Source organism: Antennarius striatus, chromosome 7, assembly GCF_040054535.1.
Source record: "Antennarius striatus isolate MH-2024 chromosome 7, ASM4005453v1, whole genome shotgun sequence".
Taxonomy (NCBI): Eukaryota; Metazoa; Chordata; class Actinopteri; order Lophiiformes; family Antennariidae; genus Antennarius; species Antennarius striatus.
The window spans coordinates 7,332,691-7,359,145 of NC_090782.1; the positions used below are offsets into that span (position 1 = coordinate 7,332,691).

Genomic DNA, 26,455 nt, shown 5'->3' on the forward strand with positions numbered 1-26,455 from the left:
ATGGACCTCCACCGCCCCTTCAAGATGGACAGCCCTTCCTATCTGCCAGCTCCACTGGCCTCCCCCGCCCTGATGGTCCTTGCCTCGACTGCTGAAGCCGGCCGAGACGCCTCCGTCCCCTGCCAGGCCCCCAGACCCTTTGGTGTCCCCGCTTCTGTGGAGAAGGACCTCCACCTTCCTTTCCCTTCAGCTTCTTACACCTTCACCTCCATGTATCAACGCCAGGCCCCTATGTCAGGTACTTTTCCCTCCCGAGACTTTCCAGCATCCTTGCTCCACCTGCACCCTCAGTTCACCCCACCAAACCTGGACTGCTCCACCCTGAGCATGCTCAACCACAGCGGAGTGGGTGCCTTCCGACCTTTCTCCTCCCCACAAGAGGAGAGGGAGTCAGGGGTTTATCATTCAGCTTTCACCCCTGCTAAAAGGATGAAAAGCTGCTTTCCAGAGGTGGAGGGGAAGGAGTTTGACTTTGGCTCCCCGGGAGGATCCCTCAAAGCTGTGGAGGAGTCGGGGCGAAGGCTGTTCTCCATGTCTGGCCTGTTGTCTGATGGAGAGGCTTTATCAAGCCCAGAGGAGCGCAAAGAGCACAGTGAGTACACACTATACGCACACACACACACACACACACACACACACACACACACACGAAGGCACGCACACACACACACACACACTTCTGATGCGTGTTTCAGTGTGTAAACACATCTCAACACATCTGATGTTCACTTACAGTCAGCAACTTTGAATTATGCTTTGAAATACGCAGAGTTAACGGGTGACCTGACACACCAGATTACTGTTTTGTATTATTATTATTATTATTATAATGTCCTCCTCTGCTGGGTCGATCTCTGGTGACAAATTTAAAGAACCCTTTATGAGCAAAGACTCATCTGAAAATAGTTTCCCGTGTGCTTTCTAGTCTCCGTCGTCTAGTTGGACAAAGTGTTTACAGTGACTGCCTGTGTTCGACGTTGACACAAAGTCAGATAAAATTGTACAGTGTCACTTGTTCAGCTTAGTGATCATTAGCTATATATGACCATTAGGTCTGTTGGAAGTAAGACTTTTCTTGGTGGCTGAGGAACACAAATACATGGAAGCGTGTGGAGGGCTGACACAGGAGGAGTGAGAGTTAGAACGAATGACACCCTGTCAGAGATAACGAGGTGGCAGAGATAGAGACGAAGGGATGGAGGAGGATGGAGGAAAAGAGGGAGAGAGAGAGAGACGCAGTGATGCGCCTCAGCCCAAGCTTCCCAACGAAAACCCTCAGCTCAATATGGCCGCCCACACCAGCCGTCTGATTTGTTGACAAATGAGTGGGAGAGGTGTCAGTCAGTGTGCCGTGGAGGGAGAGACGCTCCTCATTACTCCTGAGGATAATTGCCCAACGATGCGGGGGCACAATACTCGCCTCAGAGGTAGAGAGGGGGGTGGGGTGGGGGGGGGGTGGGTAGAGAGAGAGAGCCGAAGTCAGAGAGGCAATGCTAGGCATGATGGGAAATCAAACCCCCTCAGTGGCGGTCGCCAAGGGGAGCGTCTGACAGATGAAAGGTACCAGAGGAAGACAGAGAGAGAGAGAGAGAGGAGAGAGCACCCAAAGGCTCAGCAGATCAGAGGGGGACACCATCGAAAATAATGACAATGAGAGGGGTGGGGTGGGTTGGGGGCGCAGAGATGGAGAGAAGCGAAGGCAGAAGGGGGAGACGCTGATACAACGCTCTCACACATATCACCTAAAGGAAACTTTCATCCCACACATGAAGGCGGGGTGGGGGGGCAGGGACGAGTTGTCTTAAGAAAAGTTTGAATTGTGTGCCGTTTGTGTCTCCATGCATATGTGTGCGTCTCTGTTGAAACTTGGGGGTTTTTTGTCGCCGGTTGGTGTCTGAGTGACAGGGCCAGGAAGGCGGACTGGCAGGAAGGAATCTCAATATGGAATTTTAATAAGGACAGGAAAGGAACGAGGAGCCAGCCGACATGTTGGTGTGAGAGGTGTGTCTGTCTGACAATGTTTGCTCTGTGCACTCGAGCATGCATGCTACCCCTCACCTCCTGATTTTGGGAATCTCATTTGGGGAATGTTGACAAGGACAAAAGATGGGGTGGAATAGAACATGGAGGGGGGGAGAGAGAGGCATCTCTCCTCCCAAAATCTCTGTTTGAATTTAAAAAAAAATAAAAATGGATTCAACACATTGGAAGCTGCTTTTCCAGCTTTATCCAATTAGATTTGAGCTCAGGCAAACTAAGAGCTTTAATGCAATTGAGCTCCCAGCACTTTTCTAAGTCTGACATCCACTTGTTCCTCTTGACTGGGTAACAGACAGTCACTTCAGGACCAGAACTCTTGAATGTTAAGCTTGAAATCTTCTCTGGCTCTGAGAGCGTCTGTTGCTCACATACTGCTGCACTGGCTATGCAAATACTGACTGGAGTACAAACTGAAGAATGGAAACCTAATTTTATCTTTTTAAAGGTTTCCGCATTGTTGAAGTGACCTCCTGTGTTTGGGGTCATGTGTGTTCCTTGTCCTGTATGGGTTTGTCTGAGACGTCTTGTTAGGCATTATGAATACCCTTGACACTGCCTGAAAGACAGGGCAAACCCAATGCAGAGATTGGAAAAACAAGAAAAGAAACCAGTTTTAAGAATCAAAGCTTTATAACATGAATGAATGCTGTGATTTAATAAAAACCGTCCTTTGCTGCATCTCTGTGTCTGATATTAAACGATGCTCACATCGGCTCTCATCTGAACAAATCAACACTTTTCGTTTGCACTAGTGTTTGGGACGAAGTGAAGTGTCACATTTAGTCTAAGCGCAATAACCAAACTATGTCATTCCTCTCATATGTAGCTTCTTGATGCAGGGCACCTGTTTCTACTGTTAGCGGACATCTCCTTCTGTTCGCTTAGCATCTTTCTTCCGTTCATTTTCACTCCCAGAATGCCTCTGTTTTATCAGTGAAGGCCTGAAAATGCACAGCGTGCTCCGACAGCTGTTCAAACAGCCCCACTTGCTTTCAAAGGGCAGATGTCTTCACTGGAGCGAGTCATGCTTATTTTCCTCTGGGAGATGCTTTCCGCTCCAGGCCTGAACTGGAACTGAAATGGTTCTTTACCAGACACACCAGTTTGGGAATCCTGAGTGGCAAAATACACTGTGAGCCAGATGCTGAGTGGTGCATGTGTGTGAGTCTGCATCTGACTGTGGTGGCAAAGCGAAGTGAGAGTTGTGGTAACTGGAGCCAGATGTTTGAGGGCCTTGTGATCGGATACGTGGAACACGTGTGTGTTGCTGTCAGCTTGGCAAGTAAAGCAGTGAGTTTACCTGTTTTATAAAGATTTAAGTAGAGTCTCATCTAGTTCTCTTCTCAAGCCAATTTATTTCCATGAGTGAAAACATTTCAAAAGGAAGGGGAAGCAAAAAGGTGATGTCGTTTCGAATTTAGTGAAATCCCCTTTGTCGAACAAACTGCTATGGTGACAGCTGCAACTTTCTGTCTCACTTTGAATAGTTGGAATGTCACTAGAAAGTCTGAGAAAATTTACACAACATGTAAATTATCATTTTAAATTGCAGCTGCAAAACGAAATGAGTGCAACGGAGAAGGACCTCAGGTTTTAGGTCTGCTCTCCGGGTCATCTCTATAGTGAAGTGTGAATTGTGAGCGGCCACTTGGTCTTTAAATATGAAAATCATCAAAATAATTACAGTCTACCGCCTCCAGCAGACAGGTTTCTGCATCCTCTTCGCACACTTATTTATAGATGTAAGTTTGTACAATTGATTGACATATCTCTCTCACACACACACATGTTCACACACGCACATGCACATGTAGACACTCTAGCTTGTATACTCTATCTGTGTGTGCTGATTTGATAACGGGGGAGTCTGTGCGCTGTGTTTTCCGTGTAGCCGCTGACGGCTGCTGGTATTGAGAGGAGCTTCCCGTTGAAAGACACAGTGTTTACATCCCACTGACAGACCACAGGAGATCAATAGCAAACACTCGATCCTCATGCATACACATATAGTATCTGACGCCTGCTATTATTCCCAGGGTTTATATTTCTAAACAGGCAGACTCACATGAGCGTTAGATGAATCAACAGTTGTAGTTACCATATTTTTTCAGGCTAGTTTCCTTGTTGTTGTTGTTGTTGTAATTTTGTGATTTTGGTTTTGTTTTTTCGCAAATAAACTCGGATAAGAAAACTGAAGTCATGCAGTGATGAAAAGGAGTGAACATGAACATGTTTGGTTTTGGACTTCTGTTTGTAAGAAGCAAAACAGATGAAACAAACCAGCATCCGCAGTGAAAAACAAGGAGGTTTTAGAAAGTGAAATACACACAAACAGAGGAAAAAAACCAATTAAATCTTTTTTAAAAAAAAAGGTTTCATTTCCAGTCAAGTTTACAACCCATGTTTTAGACTAATAAAAGGAAATGTGAAAGACAAGAAACCAAACACTGTTCCTGACAGCAACATTTAGCTCAACCACAGCGTCTGTTTAAAGCTCCTCCATCCCGGACAAGCGACATCTGCAACCAGCTCTCTGGGCGACCACACTGTTAGTCTTCTTCTTGATTTCAAACACACAGAGAGGAAGTATTACAATACTAATGGTGCTTGTGTTTGATGTGAGACCACGTTATGGATGACTGTTCCCCCTCCTGTTGTGATGGTAGTTTGTTCTCCTAATGTTCTCCCAAGTAAAAGATACTTTCATCCTGGCAGGAGGGAAACTCTCTTTGGCTTTTTACCTCCCTCCCTTTATTTTATAGTGGCTGGAGAGAAGTGAGCATGGAAGTACTTTCCTCGTGTAGATTTTTCTTGTTGTTGCGTATTTGTGAACGTTACACAATATTTGCTTATGAATCCTAGTAAGTTTCAGAGTGTTGGCTGTTGGACCACACGGTACGCTGGTGATCGATGCTATTAAATGAGTGTAGCATGGAGAATTCCATTAATGTGGGTGTATGTGGGTTTTTTCTTGTGTTGTCCATCAGCACCTGGTAGATGGTGGTCACAGATCCTTTAGCTTTACTTTGTATCTTCCTCCACTTCCTGATGCCATCAGCCCAGACGTAAGGCACTTTATATAAAGAGGGAGAGGGAGTATGTTAGCAGCTCAACTCCAGAAGACCAGTGAAAATGTCTGCAGACTGGGTTCCTATGTTGAATCAAGACAACTGGACTTATAGGACAAAACTTGATGTTGTTTCTTCTCTTATCAAAGAGGCTTCTTCAGTTCTACAGTGTCAAGAATGTCTTTCAGTTTCCTACAAGTCCAGTTGAGTATGTTCAACACTGAGATCTACCATGACCTGGATGACGGAATCACCAACGACATCTGCAAAAACTGGACAAACATAATATCTGCTATGAAAACGTTTGTGTCACACAGGTCAGAAAATGCTGCTCAGCGTGTATATAAGATATAAACTTACTCACACTTCTTTTGCAGATTTGTTGTTTAAAAGCATGTATTGGGAGATCATTAATAATGAGTGTTATAATGAGTGCAGGGGTCATTGAATCAAAAGCCATCGTTCCTTTTCTTTGCGTCCTCTCTTCTCTCTCCCGATTGACTTGTGTTCACCATTTCTGATCTCTCATCAAAGACAGGAGATGTGGAAAGCACGCATGCAAGCAAGCACACACACACACGCACACGCACACACACAAACACACACACACACACAAACACACACATACCCTCTCTCCCCAGAGTCCCACAAATCAGTCAGGCAGATAGGGAGGCCAGGAAGGCCAAATGCTGGGGTTAAACATGTATGTAACACACAGCAGGTGTGTGTTTTCCTCATACACACCTTACAGCAGATCACTCGTGCTCACGGTCTCAGGTCTGCCAGCTGTGAGCAGCATCATAACGTCTTTCAGTGGTTTTAGTGAGGAAGAGTTAAATGTTTGGGTAAGTTTTTGAATTCTAATAAAATGGGGACATTTACAAGAACAGAAGAACAATAATGAGAGACACATTCTGTATCACTGCCTGGGCTCCATCTTGACTCCCACACAGTTGTAAATCACACTCAGAGAAATCTACTTGGACACTTGCTTGTGTCCTTTTGAAACTGTTTCCAGAAATCAGTGGACATGCCATGGACACATGCCATCCTCAGATTTTTTTTTTTACACTCAAATACAACAGTTTAACACCAAGTGTGTCTAAAACGAAAAGGTAGATCACTTTAAACAGGCATCCATAAAAAAAATGCACTCATCTATTCGGTCCCTTCCAGTGATACTTTGCTGTTTGCAAACTCCCATCGGTGTCGGTGCACCTCGGCGTAAAGGTCAAAGTTTACCAGGACTGACCCTTCACCCCTGCTGTGTAAGGGCATAAACACTCCCCCAATTCTCCTCAGAGAATAGCATTGAGTCTGGGCCATAAATCACAGGCTGGGTAATTGATAGGAAAACAGCAGTTCAGCAGTATATAACCTTTTACTTGTCGTCTCAACTCTTTATTATGGTGCTAATGAGTGGCAGTTGATCAGGGTTAGAGCTGTGTGCTAAGAGGGTGGAGGGGATGGCTTTACCCCGCTAACATATAGGCTGCTGCCACTCACACACACACACACACACGGCAGAAAGGCTAACACAGACGTATATAAATTCAAAAGTACAGAAACTCTTAATGCAGTGAACAGGTAACACGCACAAACACACACACACACACACACACACACACACACACACACACACACACACACACACACACACACACACACACACACACACACACACACACACACACACACACACACACACACACACACACACACACACTCACCAAATTTCAGGCAGACACTCAACCACACACAGGAAGGCTCACAACGAAGGATATGCGCGTATGCACAAATTCCCTCACAAACACACACACATACACACACACACACACACACACACACACACACACACACACACACACACACATGCAAACTCATAGGATCACATACACAATGGCTGGCAGGCTCAGCAGTGTCCATTGCAGGCTCCATTAGTATGGAGATTGTGCTAATTGTCTCCACAGACCACACATGCAGCGCTCAGCAGGCCCGCTGAGAGTGTGTGATGCTGAGTAAGAGCAAGAACTGTGCTTTACACATTCTATTGTCTCGGTCGTGACCCTATTAGTACAATTACAAATCAATCACTGAGTGATTGTGGGGTGCATGCCAGTGATTGTTTCCATGTAAATGACACCAGTATACAGTAACACATCGAGTGGCTGCTGCAGCCAGGTGTCACATAAGAAGTCATGCAGCAGCCTTGACTAGATGTTCCAGCTACTATCAGAAGTCAATACAGTATAATGACTTTTTTTAAAAATGAATTATATATAAATGACTGATGCACTTAAATTTACTTACTTTTAATTAAACCTTCACAGGTTATATATTTGGCAAACTTTTTTTGTTTTTTTCAGAAATCTGACAAATCTGTTGCCAAGCTGTGTGTGTGTGTGGTTTGCCTCTCATAAGAAGGAAATGTTGCTCTGGTTGTTATGATGAAGGATTTTTTTTATCTGAACATGGCCAACTTCAATCCAATACTTTTGCATGTAATAATATTTTGTGGAATTATGGTGTTAATCAAAATGATCAAATATAATTCATTTAAAATAATTGAAATTCCCTTAATTATAAGCAGTTCAAATCCACCCTAGAAAATACTAATGTCTTTTAATATATAAGTTTTAGCCAAACCTGTTTAAAGTGTGAGTCTGCACGGCATCACTGCAGTATTTTAGTTGTATTTGTTGTTTTTGTTATTTTTGCTGCAATTTTCAAAATATAATAAATTCAATTTCACTGTAAACTCAATGTCATTTACACTGAGACAGTGGTTTCCAAAAAACCTACGGTCTCTTAATATGTCTGTCTCTACTGAGTAAATGACTGTGATGATCTTTGACGGATAATGCCCATAACCAATAATCACTTTTAATTAGCCTTATCTGGAATGCCAGTTGCTTGTCACTGTGTGGACTCGGAGCTCTACATAGATTTAGTCTGGGTGGGCCGGTTCACGGTCCCGCAGACAGGAAAGGGTCCAGTCTCATTAGCAGCAGCGCAGAGCTCCTGATCAGTCAAGTAGAGGAGATTGAACTGTGAGCAGCTCCGCGCGACCTCATTGAGCCAGAACACAGGGGAGAAGATCTATACCCACTGGCACCGCGACAGGCCGCTTTGTTCTCCTGCGTCTGCTGACAGGGGAGTTTGTAGGGGCGTATCGACGGGCATCACGCTGCGCTGCCCTCACCGGGGCTATACCGTAGTGTGTGTGTGTGTTTATGTGTGTGTAAATGATACACACATGAGCACTTACAAACTTAGAAATGTTTCTACACAATTTATTATGATCCCACATACAAACACACAAAGATTTTTGATGTGCCTTTTTTTTTCACTTAAATTCTCTTTGTCAAACACTTGAATACAGTATGCAGTTCTATTCACGCACACACACACACACACACACACACACACACACACACACACACACACACACACACACACACACACACACACACACACACACACACACACACACACACACACACACACACACATTTAACTATCAGCAGCAGTGATTTGATGGGTTGTCTATCCACTCAGTCGATGTATTGAAGTTCAATACAACTTTCCCTCAGCGAGGCTCCGGGGCTGGAGAGTGGAGTCAGTCTGCTGCTGGGATACCTCACACAGAACACAGGGATGCTCTACCCTTTATCTGGGAAAGAAAACACCAACAACTGTGAGACATTTATTTACTGCTCACCTTTCTCTGCGGTGTAAAGCTTAAACCACACAGTAGATGTTAGCATGGAGGCCTTTGCCGAGTGCAGACAGTGGAGACATGATATTATGATTTCTGATATCATCTAAATAATTCATTCGAAAGACGTTTACTTTCAGTTCAAACCCTTTTTTTTTCTTTAGATTTATTGATGTTTTTGCCTCTTTATGACAGTTTTAAAAGTCAGTCCTCAGAGAGATTTCTGTAAAAAAAAAAAAAAAAAAGTCACTAGAAAGATGATTTAGGAAGCAACAAGAAAATCCCATGAATCATGAATCACTTAATCATTTTATTGCAACACAAATACAAATATTTAGAATTGTAAATGTAATCACGTTACATCTTTTTGTTTTGTCTGGACTCACAGGTCAAAGCACTTTACAATACAAGTCAGCATTCACCCATTCAGCTTCGCATTCGCACACCAAAGGAGTCATTGGGAGCAAATGGGGTTCAGTATTTTGATCAAAAACCCTGCACACAGGAATTGAATTACTCACCTTTATAAAAAAATCTGCTAAAGAATAATTTGCCACTGTTTTTCTTGGAAAAATTCCCAGATTTTTATACCCTTTGAAATTAATTAATCCCTGTGAACCCCAGTGCTTCAAGTGATCCTGATTCGTCTTTCCTTTAATGTGAGTTACGGGAGATAAGCTGCTCAATCAGCCATATCTTTGTGCTAGTAGAAACCAAAACCATCATCTGCTATAATTGTTTTCTCACCCAGACAGACAAAATAGCTTCCTTTTAGGAAGTGTGACAAACCCAAACACAGGTGCATCACAGAGGGCCAGCTGCTCGTGGTGCTCCTCTACCAGCAGCAGTCAACACAGTTTCTGACAGTATCAGATCTTATCTGGGGGAGCGGTGGGAGGGACAGGTGCTTTATCTGTAACGCTGCCCACTGATGGGTGCAGGGAGGGATGCCCTAGGGTGGTGTCAACAAGTTCTTACTGGTCTGATGTCTCCTTGCATTGTGATTAGTGCTCAATGCGGGGCTTTTGAGGCCACAAATCTGGCATATCTACTGTTAACACATAACAGTTTACACTCTGTTTGAAGCACATGGAGATTTTTGAGGATCTGTGGTCATGTCTTAAGGATCTGTTTGTCCTTGTTTGTTCCTCAGCTGCCCCACATTAAAGGTTGGAAAAGAAAATGTACTTTCAAACATCTTTATTTAACAAAAATACCATTTGATGCATTAATGTCATTGGCGTGTCGGTGCCATGGTGGGTTCTTCTGACGCTCCTGGATTATTGTCAAAACCTTTCCAAGGACTGCTACAATAAAGTCTTTGTGCAGAAAATGTGTAAGTAATTTTAAACCCAGTAAAACTATTTTACTGTCAGTTTGTCAGATGAAAATATTGCTGTCATGGCCATCTGTCTTTGCATGCCGTTGTTTCTCATTCTTTTCCCTTTATTATAGCATGACAGCACTTAGTTGGTTAGTATGGCTGTGTGCTTCAGCTTTCATGACAAGAATAACACAACAAATCCACAAGTTCAGATAATGAACAGTGACGAGTGCAAAAAAGGAAGTAGAAAAGAAAAATAATCATCGATCAAGACCAAAGATCAGAGAATTCTTTGATTGATTCATCAATGAAATAGATATGGAGCCATAACAGAGAAGAAATTAAACTAAGTTCTATATAAAAACATGATCATTTTAATTATTTATCCATATCTGAAATGTGGTTCTAGTATATTACATTTCCTTTTCTTTTGTCTCTTTTTATCCCTTCATTCTCCTTTTATCCGATCTTGCTCATTTATAGTCATAATGATAAGACATCTTTTGTACTGTAACCATGTGAGTAACTGTCCATTAATCCTCACTTTATCTGAACTTACATAATGGTTTTTGATCACCCAACAGCAGCAGTACGTAATGCGCAAATTGAAATTGGAAACAACAAAACAAAGAATTTTTTTTTGAGAAGAATAGCATTGAACTACCAGCAGTTCACCTCATGTTGGTATAGCCATGATTCTAGTATGTTGACGGTAAATGCATTAATCATGTGATGTCATGTAATGAATAGCATTATGTCCAGATGTCTTGCATTCTCTGGACGATAATTAATGATAATCAAAATGTTTGGCTTTCAAATCTTAAAGCTCTTGCGTTACCCACAACTCAGATGTAGTTCATTTCTCTAATAATGAAGGTCGGAGCTAACTGGAAGAAACCAGCCTCACATTAATGATGTTACACCTCAGAGGCAGTAAAACAATAACACATTCAACGCTCAGCAGCTGAGCAGATGACATATAAATAAATAAAAGTGTAAAACCAAAGCATTGGTACAATAAACCACTGTAGCCTCCCCTTTGCTGGCCACTACTATAAGAAAAAACTCTGGCATCACTATTAAGGTCAGAATTTTGTCCTGTGGTTGTTGTAGTTGTTAGAGTACCACTGGTGAGGGTGTGTTAATTACACTCTTCAGTGAGTTCCACACACTGTTTGTCTGAGACTGTTTAGAAAAGTTGAACACTTGATGTAGGCAAAAGAGCGATCGTCTCATTTTCTCCTTATTAGCCACTAATTGAGAGAAAGAGTGAAGAGGGGAAAAGAAAATGAGAGCAAAGTGATGACAGAAATAATAAGGGCGAGACAAGCAGTGTGTGTGTGTTAGAGAGAAAGAGAGAGAGAGAGAGAGTAATCAAGAAGCTAACAAACAGATCATGATCCCTCATTAGAAGATAATTAGATTGTTTCCAAAAATATAGATCATCATTACCCAGACCATTGATTAATACACATTAATTCTCTCTCTCTCTCTCTCTCTCTCTCTCTCTCTCTCTCTCTCTCTCTCGGGTGGAGGATAGTCATCACAATATATAGATTTGAGTCATCATACAACCAACATCAAACTGTAAATTATAAATATTCGTACAGTATTTCCTCGGGACTATGAGGCACCCTTGTGTTTTTCAGAGTACGTCACATAACAGCATCTTCAGTCATTATTATTAACTTGATAAACATAAACAGACTATGGCATTTAATTGTCTGAAGTGTGCTGAGAGAGGTTTGCGTCCCGACAGTATGATATAGTGTGACAGAGTTGGATGTCTATGTCTTTCAGTCTCTCCAGCGAATACAGGTTGATAGCATCAGAATGAGTGACAGGCCACCAGTGAACAGCTCTATCGCTGTCCGCCGTCAGCGGCTTCTTCATCCAACATGACTGACAGACAGCAAACAGCAGACGGATGTCACCGTCTGGATTTGACATTTGCTGCCCGGAGTATGAGCTTGGTTTCATTTCAACTTCTAGAGGTTCATAAATGCTGGAATTCATTGTTTCCTTTCTTGAAATTCTAATTGAGCACCTCAGTTGGCATTTGTACTCCTTTATCAGTTATTCTGATGGTAGAGAGATGAGAATAAGTAAGGGAAAGAAGAAGCAAGGACAGAAAGGAAAAGACATGGCCCAACGGTTCCTGGTGGTATTGTGTAATGAAGGTGGGAAAACAAACGAAAACTCACACAAACGATTCACTCGAGATCTGATTCCAAAATACGGTGGAATTATTCAAAAATGAACAAGGATGAATTCGCATGAGCCCAGATTTTGAAGCCAAGCCTGTGCGTTCACAGCATTCCTCAACATTAATAGGGGTGATGACTCAACAAGGACAAAAGCTAACTTATTTCCACAACCCGCCAGTTTGGTGGCCAAATTCTGCGTTTGGTTGTTAAATAATGGGCTTTCTGTCACCTCCTTTTGTCAGATCCTTGGGTTAGGTTACACACCTGAACGTATTACTACTGCAGTGCACACATTCTCCAACACTTGGACACTCCATTCATACAGGCGTGTGTTTCCTTGCTTTTATTATGTCCCGAGGCATCACAGAGGTGCAACAAACTAACGCCCTCCTTATTCCTCCACTGCATTCAAACAGATGCTGGGATGGAATCAAGGCCCAGAATGAAAATGCTCTCAGAAAAGTACTACAGACTCCAAGCCTGCAACAATAGAATGGGTACATATAAGTTCTGTCCCTAGATAGACTTGATATTACTTAAGAGAACATTGGATGGTATTTAAGTAGCCTCGTGTTATGATAGACACCAAGGACAGTCCTAACTTTCCCCTGACCTCTACACCTACCCACAGATCTGTGTGTCACCATCAAAGATCACTGAACCATGCATCTCAATGAGGGCCAGATTGATTGGTTGGAGCAAAGCAGAGGCAGAGTTCGATCTTTGCCCTCCGGTCCTGAGAAGAGAAATATGGACACATGGACACAGTCTCGCAGCTACCCAGTCCACTCTCCATCAATGAGATGATTGCACACATACATGCTGAGCCACGTCTGCACCTGATGAAGCAATCGTAGAGACTACAAGAGAAGATGAGAGAGAAAGAACAATAGGGGGAAGGAGATATATTAGGGCTTTGTGTGCTGATTGACCTGTGGTCAGAGAAGTTATGTTCATTGATCTGTGGGACAGAATAAAAGGGCTTTGGCCTGAGGTGCTTCAGAATGAGTCTATTTGGGGTTTAGGATTCCTGTCCATGTCCAGCAGGAGCTTTTTCATCATCTGACTCCCCAGGATTTAGAGCTGCCATCTCCACAGTGTCCATCTAATGCACAGAGCACTACAGAGGCCAAAGGCCAATCAATGTTCTACAAGAGGTTGATACAGATCTTATTAGTCAATGAATGATCATTAGTGGTCTAACGAGGCATTGATTTGTGCAAGGGCCAAAGGTTGTGGTGAGTGTCTTTAATACATTAAACACAATTGATTGTAGAGTAGGAGGGATATTTTTGAAGGATGCTGGAATTACTTTGGACAGTTAGAGATTTGAGGTCAAGCCATTGGAGGAAGTGTATGTACCTTCTTCTGCCATTAAATTAGGTTTGTATTGAACACTGATCCCAGCAGCACATTTGTTGTTAATATATTACCGGCGTAGCAATTCTACAATTAATAAAAAGCAGATATCTTGAAGTACTAAGTCAAAGGCAAGTGGACTTGCTGTTTCAAAGGCTGGTGCTGCAGCCTTTGAAAGCTGAGGAAATGACTGCTCATAGCAGATGTGTTAGTACAGGGCCTATTATGTTGCTCATTAAATACCCAACTTCTCAATAGACCATTATTTCCCCAATAAAAAACAAACGGCGGCCCGTATACTTTCCCTCTCCCCCTTCGCTTTAGAGGTTATTTCGACCTCACAGACGGCAAAAAACACTGACTAATATCCTGCATGTGATGCTTTTAAATAGGAAGCAGGCAGTGGGATAAGGTGGAGTACAGGTGTGGCAGGAGCCAGTGGCTTTTATAGCTCTCCAGCTCCTCTGAAAGTGTGCCAAGGACCTGCCTACATAACCCACTACCACTGTTAGCTGCCAAGCATTAACTTCACTCCCCCCAGTCTTACATGCCTACTGGTTATATAGAGTCTTTCCTTGTTATGACTTTATAGAGGGATTTCTGATGTGCTTAGAGAATTGTTTGATGATCGGGATAATGATGCCAGTTGAAGTGACTTGTCTCAGCACTTTACCGCTAATGAACAAAGAGGAAACCAGACCCAGTTTACTCCAAACAAGTGCCGCATCGTCCAAGGATGCCTGGTTGTTTGTCCGCTGTCATTCAAAGCCGTCCAGTCCTCCTCATGTCAATCAGAATTATACCGTGTCCATAGGTTTGTCACCAGGGGGATGTTCATCACCGTGTCTTCCCTGCAGAACAGCCTTTTCATGCCCCTGCATAATGTCAACGGGTGACATCCAGACCTGATGTGATGTGGCATTCACTAAAGGTCACGTTAGGCATCTCCGCTCTGTCCGCATCAGCAGAACTGGCAGCCGTCATATGGGCGCTGGCATCAACCATTACCCAGGCCCTCGGGGGAACTCCATGCTTTGAGGATTTGTCAGCGGTATTCTGATCTCTGTTTCTGTGGTGAGCACTGAATGTTGGACAGTCATAGTCCACGCCTTGATGCAAAACAACAGAAATTGAATTTGACCACAACAGAAATTGAATTTGACCATCATTCATACAGAAGCATGAGGAAGATGAGGATGTCTGGCTTTCTTTCAAAACATAAACTTTACCTTCTCAAATGCTCTTGATAGCAGAGGTGGAGTAGGTAGATGTCAGCGCTTGTTTTCCCTCAGGAATGTTTAAATCCACAGGGTCATAAAGTAGAAATTGTGTTCAGGTATTTGTGCAACTGTGGCATTCCTGGATTTACGTGGAGGCACTACTGTGAAATTATTTCAAAATAGGTCATTGAAATTTAAAAGGGATCACAAAAAGCGGCCCACTCAATTTATTTTATGAGTAAAACATGAGATATAGCCAAAGAGGCTCTTCCCAAGTGGGGTCAGCAAGTGAAGAGACCAAATTGCAGCTGGACAATGGCTTGGAATTCAGGAAAGGAGGTCCTGAACTGGTGAGACACAAAGACAGAAGAAGGAAACAATCAGAGACACAGGGAATCCATTTGGAGATGGGCCAGTCAAAGTCAGCACAGCCAATTCATCGCAGCCAGTTGCCGTAGTGAGGGAACAGTTAGGAAGGCTCGCAGGCAGGTTTTACAGCCCCCCTGTTGTGTGTCTGAGACCTCCCAAGCTGAAGAGGGGCTGAGGCTGACTGATACTGACAGAATTTATTTGGGTGGGGGCGCAGGCCAGCAGGGGGATGGAGACGTGTAAAAAGATGGTCATGAAGCACCACACGAACAACTGTCACTTACGAGAGCCCCACGCACACACACACGCACACACACACACACACACACACACACACACAACACCATTATCCATGCATGCCCTCTCTCACACCATTAAATCTGATGTTTGTGTGGTGCAGAGGTGAAGGGTGGGGTGGGGGGGCTGTAGTTGGAGGAGGGAGCCTTATCCAAAAAGTGGACCAATAAAACACCTGAAAATCAAATCCCATTGCTCTTATCGCGGCGCCATTCAGAGACGTTATCTGTTCAGGTAATGTGGTTATAAATTCAATTTCAGCCAAGAGATTTCATTGTTTACTGATGCCTGCATGTTCCGGGCTGCAGAGCGCAGAAAGCCGGGGAACGTTCGATGCATGTCGGGAAAAGTCATTTAGGCTTCCACGAGAGGATGCAAAAAAGGCAAAGGAGGGGCGGGGGAGAAACGAAGAGAGCTGTCACTCTCCCAAGGACACCCGACTCTGCTTTCCTTCCCACCCTATGTTTTATTTAGAGGCCATTTCGCCCAACTTTGTTCCTCATTATGAGGGCTCAAAGCTCAGGTGACGGCATCAGAGCTCATTATGGAGTGGAGCTGGAAAAGGTGTTGAAACATCTTGTGTTTGGATTAAACTCTCGTCAAGATGTTCAGTCCACTTTAATCTGAGAGGTTAGGAACTGTTACGTCTCTGTAATTGTCCGAATTTAAAGTCTTAAACCTTTTTTTTTTTCGGGTCTGTGCAGAGTTGAGAAATTAGGTGCATCTTACCAACTATCTCTCTGCATGTGATTGATGGCTTTCAGGAGTAAATCACCTCATCTACTAGGTAAAATCTTGATATAGTAGAGCACCTCCAGCTCCCAGCTGGCTGCTTATGGCAGTAATCCATCAGTGGGGCCCAATGGGCCGAGTGACCCTCTGGGTAATGTTCCCTATTGACAGACTATGATGTCAACACACTGACAGCAGGGGGCCATAGCAGCGAGTCTGTGTGTTTATGTGTGTAACCTTATTTTACTGTCTCTGTCTATCAATAGTACAGATGAGTCTACTGGCCACACACACCGGAACAGTTGTTCTTAAGAGCAAAACTGTTATGATTTAAAGGTGTTTTGAGTCCAGGGTTCACATTGGTACCTTGTAGTCCAGCCCATCCCTCTCGAATCTGTCGTCTTTATTCATGACGTGTTTTACCTAAAAATGATGACAGATACGCGTATTTCAGTTTCTTTGTCTGGATACCGTTTGTGTTTGTCTTGTGCATGTAAGCAGATATTTGCAGTGAAGTGACCATGACTTACTGTATGTGTGATAGTTCACACACAGATGTGTATGTCTCAGGTGTTACTCACTGGAAAAGGAAAAAATATCATCTTAAAAAAAATAGGATATTACCTGCCTGAGACTTTTTGAATGATATGTTTTAAACAAAAAGATCTGTATTACAGATAGATAGATAGATAGATAGATAGATAGATAGATAGATAGATAGATAGATAGATAGATAGATAGATAGATAGATAGATAGATAGATAGATAGATAGATAGATAGATAGATAGATAGATAGATAGATAGATAGATAGATAGATAGGTAGGTACTTTATTAATCCCAGATATCTTTATGTCATAAATGTTCTATTTTCAGTCACACATCCATTTTTGTTTCTTCTTCAAGGGCAAAACCATTATGACTAAAAATCTCTCTTTTTATCCAGGCAAAGTGAAGGGTCTCTATGACGCTCAGGCCCCAGTGTGTCCCGTCTGCCACACCATTCTGAGACCAGGAGAGCTGCAGGACCACATGGAGCAGGAGCTGGCCAAAGTGGCTCAGATACAAATCAGGTATCTCAATAAATCTTTATATTTAATGATAAGTCATCAGAATCACAGCCTTCACACCGTTCACATTTTCTATGTGTCTCTTTGTCATTTTCTTTCTTTTTATGTTAAGACTTTTTATGTTCAGCTTTCAGGTGATAATTAATGTTGACAGATTTCGCAGCTAGAGGTCCCTTCCTCCCTCCAGTTTCCCCAAGTGGTATCTCCCGTCTTTCTGTCACCTGTGTGCAGTGTTTACAAGCTGCCTCATTGTTCCCAACATATTTCATATTACAGCCTCCGGCCTGGAGGCCACAAATCATACAGCGGGCAGATAATGTCCTGATAATGGCTGCTTTGAGCAGCACACACACACACACACACACACACACACACACACACACACACACACACACACACACACACACACACACACACACACACACACACACACACACACACACACACACACACACACACACACACACACAGTCTAAAACATACAAAGGAGGTCTGGAGGTGCAAACACATACACACACACACACACACACACCCCCACACCCACCCACCCACGCACGCACGCACGCACGCACGCACGCACGCACGCACGCACGCACGTACACACACACACACACACACACACACACACACACACACACACACACACACACACACATTGCCTGCTGCTTAGACCAGAAGAATGATTCCTCCAATAAAGACATTACACTCCAAATCTGCTTAACGACCGTTCCGTGGACAGTAATGGTTTCAAATTGAACTTGGCCTTCGGGGACAGTGTGTGTATTTGTATGTGTGTGTGTATGGGTGTGTGTGTGTGTCTGTGCGTGTGTGTGTGAGAGAGAGAGAGAGAGAGATCCCTATCTGTATGTATGTAAACTCATAAATTCAGACATGATAAAAGATTATTTACGAGATGACATTTAAAGAAAAATAAATTATTTATATATTTCATAGGGACATGTTGAAGCTGATTTATGTTTGTGTGCGTGTGTATTTGCGTGTGTGTTTGCTTTTCAAGCTTTTTTGACATGAGCTTCTGTATTATTTGCTCCTTTTCTCTGCAGCGCCGCCCCAATGCAGCAAAACCCCCTCATTAGGTCACCAAAGGTAAACAGTTGTTATGGTTTACGGGTTTAAAGTGAGCACAGGGGTTTTTATCCTGCTCTTCACTGTCATTATCAATTTTTTTTTTGTCACCATTTCTCTCTACAGTCTCTGTCACTCTCTCTTCTAATCAAGCGTGAAGCGGGTTCTCCCACGTCACCTCCTCGACCGCCTGAGGATGCCGGCTCTGACCGATACCAGGTGAGGTTCAGAAAATAACACAAACCAGAGACAGACCATCAGCAATTTCAGAGTCACTAAATAAAATCATTACAATTATCCCATGTGTGCATTTCTCTTGGGAATCAAATATAGAAGAAGTGATGGAAAATATTTAGAACAAGTAATCCAAAGCAGTTGTGTATTTGCTAGACTTTAAGGGGAAACAGAAATGAATGCATCTAAGTTATAACATTTAGTTTAACGCTGAAGGGGAATTACAGTTTTTATTTATTTACTTTTTACACCAGGAGTTTGTACACATCACCAAATGTGTTTAGTCGTGCATTTGATTAGTGCACTAATACAGCAGCCAACAACTAATGGTTAACGACATCATAAAAACAATTTTTGTTCCTGGTTTAGAGCCAGTGACTCGGTGCTAAGCACTCACTTAAACTGCTCCATCTGGATTCAAGTCCAGCTAATTTTATTTGTAGCTTCAAAAATGCTGATTTTCAGGACCTGAAAAGATATTTTACATTCGCGTAAAGATCTTTTCAGAAAATCAGTAGTGGAGGGATCAAAAAAAAGGATGAAGAAAAAAAAAAAAAAAGTTTCCACTAGGAGAAAGATATTTTTTTTTAAAACTTCACAAAATGTTAATAAAAATATCTGTTACAGTTAAAGACATGTTGTGTGTTAATGTCTTACTTTTTACACTGTGAAACCGTTCTTTTTTTGATAGAGAGGTGAATGACAGATGTGTATGTGTGTGTGTGTGTTACAGACGTTTCTCCGTGTGCGTGCCAACAGACACACCAGACTAAACGGTACGTCAGTGACCACAGACTGTTGCGTGTCAGTGCTGCACCGTGTTTTCAGTTTTCAGACATCCTCCATCCTTTTTTCACACTGAAATGGCCAGTTTTGTGTTTCACCCCCACCTCCTCGCCGGTTGTTCACGTCACCCCTTTCCCTCTACATCTCCATTGGCCTAGCGCCCACACGAGCAGAGGAGCGATTAACCTTTCAACTTTGACCTCTTGATATGTTAACAGTCGATGACCTCTGCTGGTGCAGGTGCTACGTCAAATCTGCCCCATTACGCCCCCACAGCGCAGGAGCCCACCTAGACTGCACACAAGCTGGTAAGACACATGGAGAAGAACCTCCTTCATCATCAGCTGTAACCAGCAGCTCCTCTTCATCATGAAGAATCTCTAAAATGTGAACTTTACAGGATATAAGATGTTTTAAACTCATGTGCTGCTGTTTGTTCCCTAAGTACAGCATTAATAAAGAATGTTATTATCTGTGAGGCAAAGGAAATGATAGATAACAATAATGAAACCATTGCTTTTTATCTGTTTGCCTTCTGAAATTAAACTCTAATTCATTCATTCATTCATTCATCTACTGAACCGCTTTATCTGCCGTAGTGGGTCACGGGGAGCTGGAGCCTATCCCGGCTGTCTGAGGGCGTGAGGCGGGGCAAACTCCACGGGAGTTTCTAATAAATAAACTAATTAATACGATTGAACAAGCAATGATGAAGCAACAGACATTTAAGCTGTTTCAAACCCTGTCAGTAGTAATGTAATAGTGTTTTTGAGGCTGAAACAGACCTCCTGCTGTTGTCATCACCACTGATCCTCTGCTCTTTGCTGACTCGTCAAACTGTGTGCTGCTGAGGTCTGTTAGCCTTTATTGGGTCTTTATACAGGACAGCATAATGAGCTTCTAAATGCGTGTCAGGGAGGAATAGGAAGAAGAGAGGAAGAAGAGTGGCCTCGTCTGCTGACCCCCTCCCCCCCCCTGTTTGATGAGCTCTTCCTCATCTATGACAGTCTCTTTAACCCTCATTATGTTCCTTCAGATCGTGTCACGGCCACCAGGTCTCTCCTTTCTGTTTGTCCACCCGCCTCCCCATGGGGGCCATCCAGCAGGAATTAAGAGGGTCCTAAAAGTTAATGTCCCCTTATGCAATCTGCAGTCAGTCAGGTCACAGTGGGAGCGGATGTGCAGGTGTTCTGCCGTGTTGACTTTTATATCAGGGAAGAGAGTCGGATGATGGGATGGTGACGGGAGGAACTGATTTGCATCCGCAGCCCAAAAGAAAAAGTGATTGTGGTATTAGGGATTTAAGTTTTCTGTGATGTTTAACTTCCATTGGACCAGACAGAGAGGAAATATTTGTTGTTGAAACCTCCAGGCCTTCATTACCCTCCTGTGGTTGCGTTTTATTGATGCGAACATAAACGATATATGGGAGCATGGAGGCGTTGACGGTTCGACCGTGTCCCGTTGCTCATTCCCGTACGCAGAGGGAGCATAACTGACTCTTTAGCCCCGGTGTGGTTTGTTGTTTAAGAAGTCTGGAAATTTAAGTCCTACTTACCTCAATGGATTTTAAAGGCACCTTTACAGTCCACATTCAGGTGTAGGTTTTACCTTTAAAGTCTACACCTGACCTGTCTAGTGTGGGGGACACCTGCGGGACACTTGGGAATGTCTGATTGGATATCTGCACTTATGAGTGTTTTGGCCGTGGCTGATCTTGCTGCTTCACATGACCGTTTAACACATATTCTAATCATAAAAAATAAACACCGTTATTTAGATATCCTGAAACAGACACGAAACTTTGAGGGCATACACTAAATGTGAAATGTGAAAAAAGGCGATTTACAATTTTGAGAATGCAACTAAGAGAACTCACAACCTAATAACAAAGTCTTTGTTATTACCTCTAACTGTCTCTCTTCTGTTTGTTTCTAGTCAGGATCGGGAAGCTGAAGAGGAGGAAACAAGAAGAAGGACAGGTACTCCCAATTTTTCTTCCAAGTAGAATGGCAAAAATGTTTTGTTTCTTTGACATTTTAATTTCATCGGAGATGACAATACTAGGGGCAGACCTCAGGTTAAGAGAATGTCGATGGTCCGAACGCCCCTGAATCTGCTGATTGCTTTTGTTCATGTTGCATCAGGATCACTGTCATCTCACCGTGTATCCATGTGAAAGTCCTGCTGGCATCCGTTCACAGAGATCAGAATTCAGACGCAGATATGTGGCTGGAGGCTATGGGAGGCATATGGACATATTCACTGAGACATTGTCTGCTCTGTGTGTGTGTGTGTGTGTGTGTGTGTGTATTTTAGGAGGGTTCACTGGACTTGGTGCAACTGGAGGATGAGTGGAATGAAAGGAAAAGGATACAGATGACGTCTCTGGTCGGAGGATTTAAAGGTAAGCATGAAATTGTATGTGTGTGCCATAAAGGTACTCGTGTGTGTGATCTTGTTCAGTCAAGAGTGAATAATGTGACTGAGTGACGGTTAGAAAATCACTGAACTTTTCAGTCCACATTACTGTGGAACAGAATACCTCGAAGGAAGGGTTTAAAGCGATGGTGTCTTTCAGCTGAGAGTGAAGATCTGACCTGCAGACTGGTTACACACTAACCGACAGCCAGTGAACTGTCGTCCTTTAGAAGCACATGTTGTTCCACCAGAACACCAACAGAGTGTGTGTTGTGAAACGTCTCAAAGGTGGAGTCCTGGTGAGCACGACATCCAAGGAATGTCGAGACAGCGACGCCGACCTGGACGTGGATGGAGATGATACTCTGGAGTACGGCAGAGCCCAGTATCCTTAACATTAGTAGTCAAGGGTGATGTTAACTTTAGATGGACAAAATATTTGTAAGTTTACTAAGTGAGTGTGAATAGTCAAGATGCTTCACTTGTAAGAAAACTGTGATTAATATGATCGATGGATTTGGGATTCATGTCTATTCTCTAATTTTCTGTCAACCGCTTCAACAAATTGTCTCAGTTTTATAAATTTTCAACATTTTACAGGTTATAAAGTGCCGTTAGCTTTTTGTTTCCTGACCTTTGTCCTCAGATACTCTGAGACAGATATCATCCCCTGTGTGGGAGAAAGCTCCAAGGAGACAGCAGGAAAGTATGTATCCCACCCGATGGATTAAAAATAGCAAATCTTGTCTTCCTCGTCATTGTCTTTTTTTTTTTTTTTTTCAATGTCTGTCTTGTCCTCTGTTCAGCAGTAGTAGCAACTCTTTACCGGACTCCAGAGTGAACCTTGAATTTCCAAAATGGTCAAATGATGGTGAGTTCATTTAACTGTGATCCAATTATATTATTTAGGAAACCAAATTCAATTTGTTTTGTTTGCTCTCGTGTTCACTCAGGCACTCCGTCCACTAGCAGTGGAGAGAAAGTGGATGACAGTCCAGCTCGTCTCCAAACCACTTGCAAAAACGCTGAGATCGAAATGTAAGTCTGTATAATGTGTTTCTGGGCTCATTCAGAGTTTAAAATACCCACTTTTCTCACTTCCGAAAACATCTTGACCGCTCACTGGTTGTGATTCATTGTTTAATTATTAGGCGTATGACACTTTCAAGAATTTAATGAATTACTGAGTAAAGGTTTTTACATTTACTGTAAAAAGAAACAAACCTTTTCTAAATTTGGAATATTATAATAATACAAAAAGGGAATCTCCCCCCAATTTTTGACTTCAATGTGCACACTATTACTTTATTTGTCTGAGAGAAACAGTCAAACATTAATCAGATAATAAAGATCACACTGGTGAGAGTGAGATTATTTGGTTTTAGTGAAGCCCAGGTGCGAATCAGCCAATCAGGGCGAAGGAAGTGCCGCTTTTCCTTACTGTAAAGTGTATTTTGGTTGTCGTACGTTCTGTGTTGTATTCCTGGCTGCCCTTGCTCCTCCTAGCGTGATACACAATACTATATCAATGTGATGATATCATCAATCAAGGTCACAACAGGCGACACGTACATGTCATCACGCGTAATGCATTGCAGCCTGCCTGCCTATACTGTATGTTTGCACATATAGTCTTGTCTGTGAGGACTTTAATGCCTCACCTCATCCCCCACCAACACTCTCAGCCTATGATAAATGAGACAGCGAATGCAGGCAATGTGATTGCTGATAAATTTCATGCTCAATATCCATGTTGGCCAGCGAATAATTTAATCTGTCTTCAATTTATAAATGACTCTCCAGTGTGTGGCTAACTCTCCCATCTCCCGTTCTGTTACTGTTCATCTGTGTGTGTGCGCGTGTGTGTGTGTGCGTGTGTACAGACTCTCAGAGGACTCCACACTGACAACCCTGGATGCACTTAAAGTTCGGATACGGGATTTGGAGAAACAGTTGACTAAAGGAGACAGATTTAAATGCCTCATCTGCATGGTGAGCACAGAGGCAAATTAAATCAACAGAGCAGATCCACACAATAGAGAGAAGAGCGCAGTAATGCAGAAACCACTGTTATTCCTTTCGGGGATATATATGTTAACATCTCAACATTATTGGTCAGGCTGTCAAGCGAAATATAAATATGGGGATGATGATATTTTTATTTGTTATATAATTTAAAAAAATGTTTTTTACATTCATTATTTGTATCTAAAAACTTTTATTGTGATATTTCTGTACCATGTGACGTGTATTGATATTAAACAAAGCTTCATTTTGAGTCTTGGCTGGGGCACAGGTTTTTCAAGACTATTTTTTCTTTCATTCTTCCTAAAAACTGATATACAGAAAGAGTGCATCTTAAGTGAAGTCAACTTATTTTCCAGATTCTATAAAGTCAGAATATGTTGCGTTGCTTTACTCCGTCTCATGTCATAGAACAAAATAAACTATTAGAAGATATTTCCCTGACCTTTGAGAACTTCAGAAAAACAGAAATTCCACCAATTTATATTTTATGTGACAATTTATTAACTGATAAATTTGATGAATTTGAAATGCATATTAATATAACATATGTCAAAATATTGGTTCAGGTCTAGTTTTATTCTATATCAATACACTGTACAAATGTGAAAAATGATTACTTTTTTTAAACTTTTTTTTTTAATTTATGGAAAAAATTACGAAACAATTGTATTCACATTTATTTCAACTAAATTAATACAGCATGATGGATAACCAAACAATCCAGCAGGACGTTTTGTCTCAATTAAACGTACTTTTGCTCAGAGGCTTTTTAATACTTTATTATAGATTGATGTGGACATCTAGGGGTGGCTTGTGGTACTACAGGTAAAGACTCATGGCTGCGTTTTCTCTACAGGACACCTACACGACCCCTCTCACCTCCATCCAGTGTTGGCATGTTCACTGTGAGGAGTGTTGGCTTCGAACTCTGGTAAAAAAAATCATAGAATTATGTTGATTCATACCCACGTAAAATCAAAGTTAAATGATGAGAGAATATCCAAAGACGTTTTTAAGTCAATTCAGTTCTTTGGAACTGAAGAACTGAAGAAGTCTCTTGGATGAGAGACGAAACGTCTTCAAAAACTTTCTTAACTTCCAGTGGATTGTCTCAAACAGCTTCGGATAACCATGACCTGGATAACTAAGAACCTACACAGACATGTTGATAGTGTACTTTTCTAAATAAAACTTTAAATTACATTTTTTAAACTTTAGTTTTCCAATTTTTTATTTTCCTTTTTTAATTATTCCAATACAGTACAGTGTGTACATTCTTAAAGTCTCATTTCACCTCTTTTTTTTTTTTTTTAGGGAGCAAAGAAGTTGTGTCCTCAGTGCAACACCATCACCTCACCTGGAGACCTAAGGCGGGTCTTCCTGTGATGCAGCCACTCACAGATGAGGAGGAGGAGGGACTTCTTCTGCTTTAACCACTTGGGGATGGACTTGTGGGCAGCTGGCCTGTCCGAGACTTCCACTCTCTGCCTCCTCCTCCCCACCCATTCCTGTTCTTTCCTGTTGAATAGCTGAAGAACTAGCGTGACCTTTAACCTTCCAATACAACCCTGTATAAAGTTGATGTTTCTGCTGCAAACAGATCAGAATAAAACTGTAAACTGAGAGCTCAGGCAACAAAAAACAAAATGCTTTGGGACAATATTTATCAATTTTGTAACCCTTTTATGAAAAGAAAAAAAAGGTTTAATCAAATGAAAAGCACATGTACATACTTTTGTGTATGTTTGGAATGATGTGTGTAAATGATGTTGAATAGTAGAACAACCCAACAGTATTTACTGTACAGAGATCATCTTCATTTAGATTGTTTATTTGTGTAGCTCATGTAGAAACATTTACTGTATTCTAGTCACATTCAAACTCATTTTGTCTTTGCCATTGATGTGTTTTTATGTAGTTTCATTTAATCTAATTTTATTATTGTAACTACAATAAAACGTGTTACGAAGTGGCTTTAGCAGTAAGAATAAAATGAATATTCACTTGTTGAATTCAGGTGTTTGTGGGTAGAAGCATCTTGTTTTGGTCAGGCTTCTGTTTTGTTACTCCATCAAGAAGTGGGTCGCTGCAGGATTAGCCACGCACAGTCCATCGCAGCTCATCCGGAGTAGAGGAACACTAAACCTTTCTATTCTGGGCTTTCACCATGTCGGGAACACAAGACCACTTAGGCCCATACAAGGTCAAAACTCATGGAAAAGGAAAATACCACAATTCCATGGCAATTAATAGCAGGATAATGTGAGAATTCAAAAGCACTCATTTTTTTCATTTTGTTTTTACACGTTGAATTTCACCCATTTGTCAAAATGTGACTGCAGAGACATTATTGAAAGAAAAGGACAAAATTTGACCTCCAATTACTCTAAAAACGTTACTTAACTCAATATGGCTTTAGAATGCTTCTTCCAGGTTTATGTATGAATGTGGTACTTAAATGAAAGAGCAAAGTGAAACCATCCAGGATAAATAAAGC

The 26,455-nt window shown here is 42.1% G+C and overlaps 1 protein-coding gene across 1 annotated transcript; it reads left to right on the forward strand.

The window, feature by feature from the left end:
• On the forward strand, positions 1-25,731 carry rnf220b (ring finger protein 220b). Its single transcript, XM_068320132.1, has 15 exons — positions 1-592; positions 17,280-17,406; positions 18,468-18,510; positions 18,616-18,708; positions 19,457-19,499; positions 19,728-19,817; positions 21,448-21,491; positions 21,829-21,916; positions 22,219-22,315; positions 22,577-22,636; positions 22,740-22,801; positions 22,884-22,968; positions 23,814-23,922; positions 24,815-24,889; positions 25,273-25,731. Exons 1-15 carry the CDS (start codon positions 1-3, stop codon positions 25,342-25,344), a joined length of 1,680 nt encoding a protein of 559 aa, XP_068176233.1. The 3' UTR covers positions 25,345-25,731.
• Positions 25,732-26,455: the final 724 nt, after the last annotated feature.

Coding starts and splice junctions, on each gene's coding strand:
- rnf220b (XM_068320132.1), top strand. CDS start 1: ATGGACCTCCACCGCCCCTTCAAGATGGACAGCCCTTCCTATCTGCCA. Junction 17,407..18,467: donor GTGGCTCAGATACAAATCAG/GTATCTCAATAA, acceptor TTTTCTCTGCAG/CGCCGCCCCAATGCAGCAAA. Junction 22,316..22,576: donor CTGGAGTACGGCAGAGCCCA/GTATCCTTAACA, acceptor CTTTGTCCTCAG/ATACTCTGAGACAGATATCA.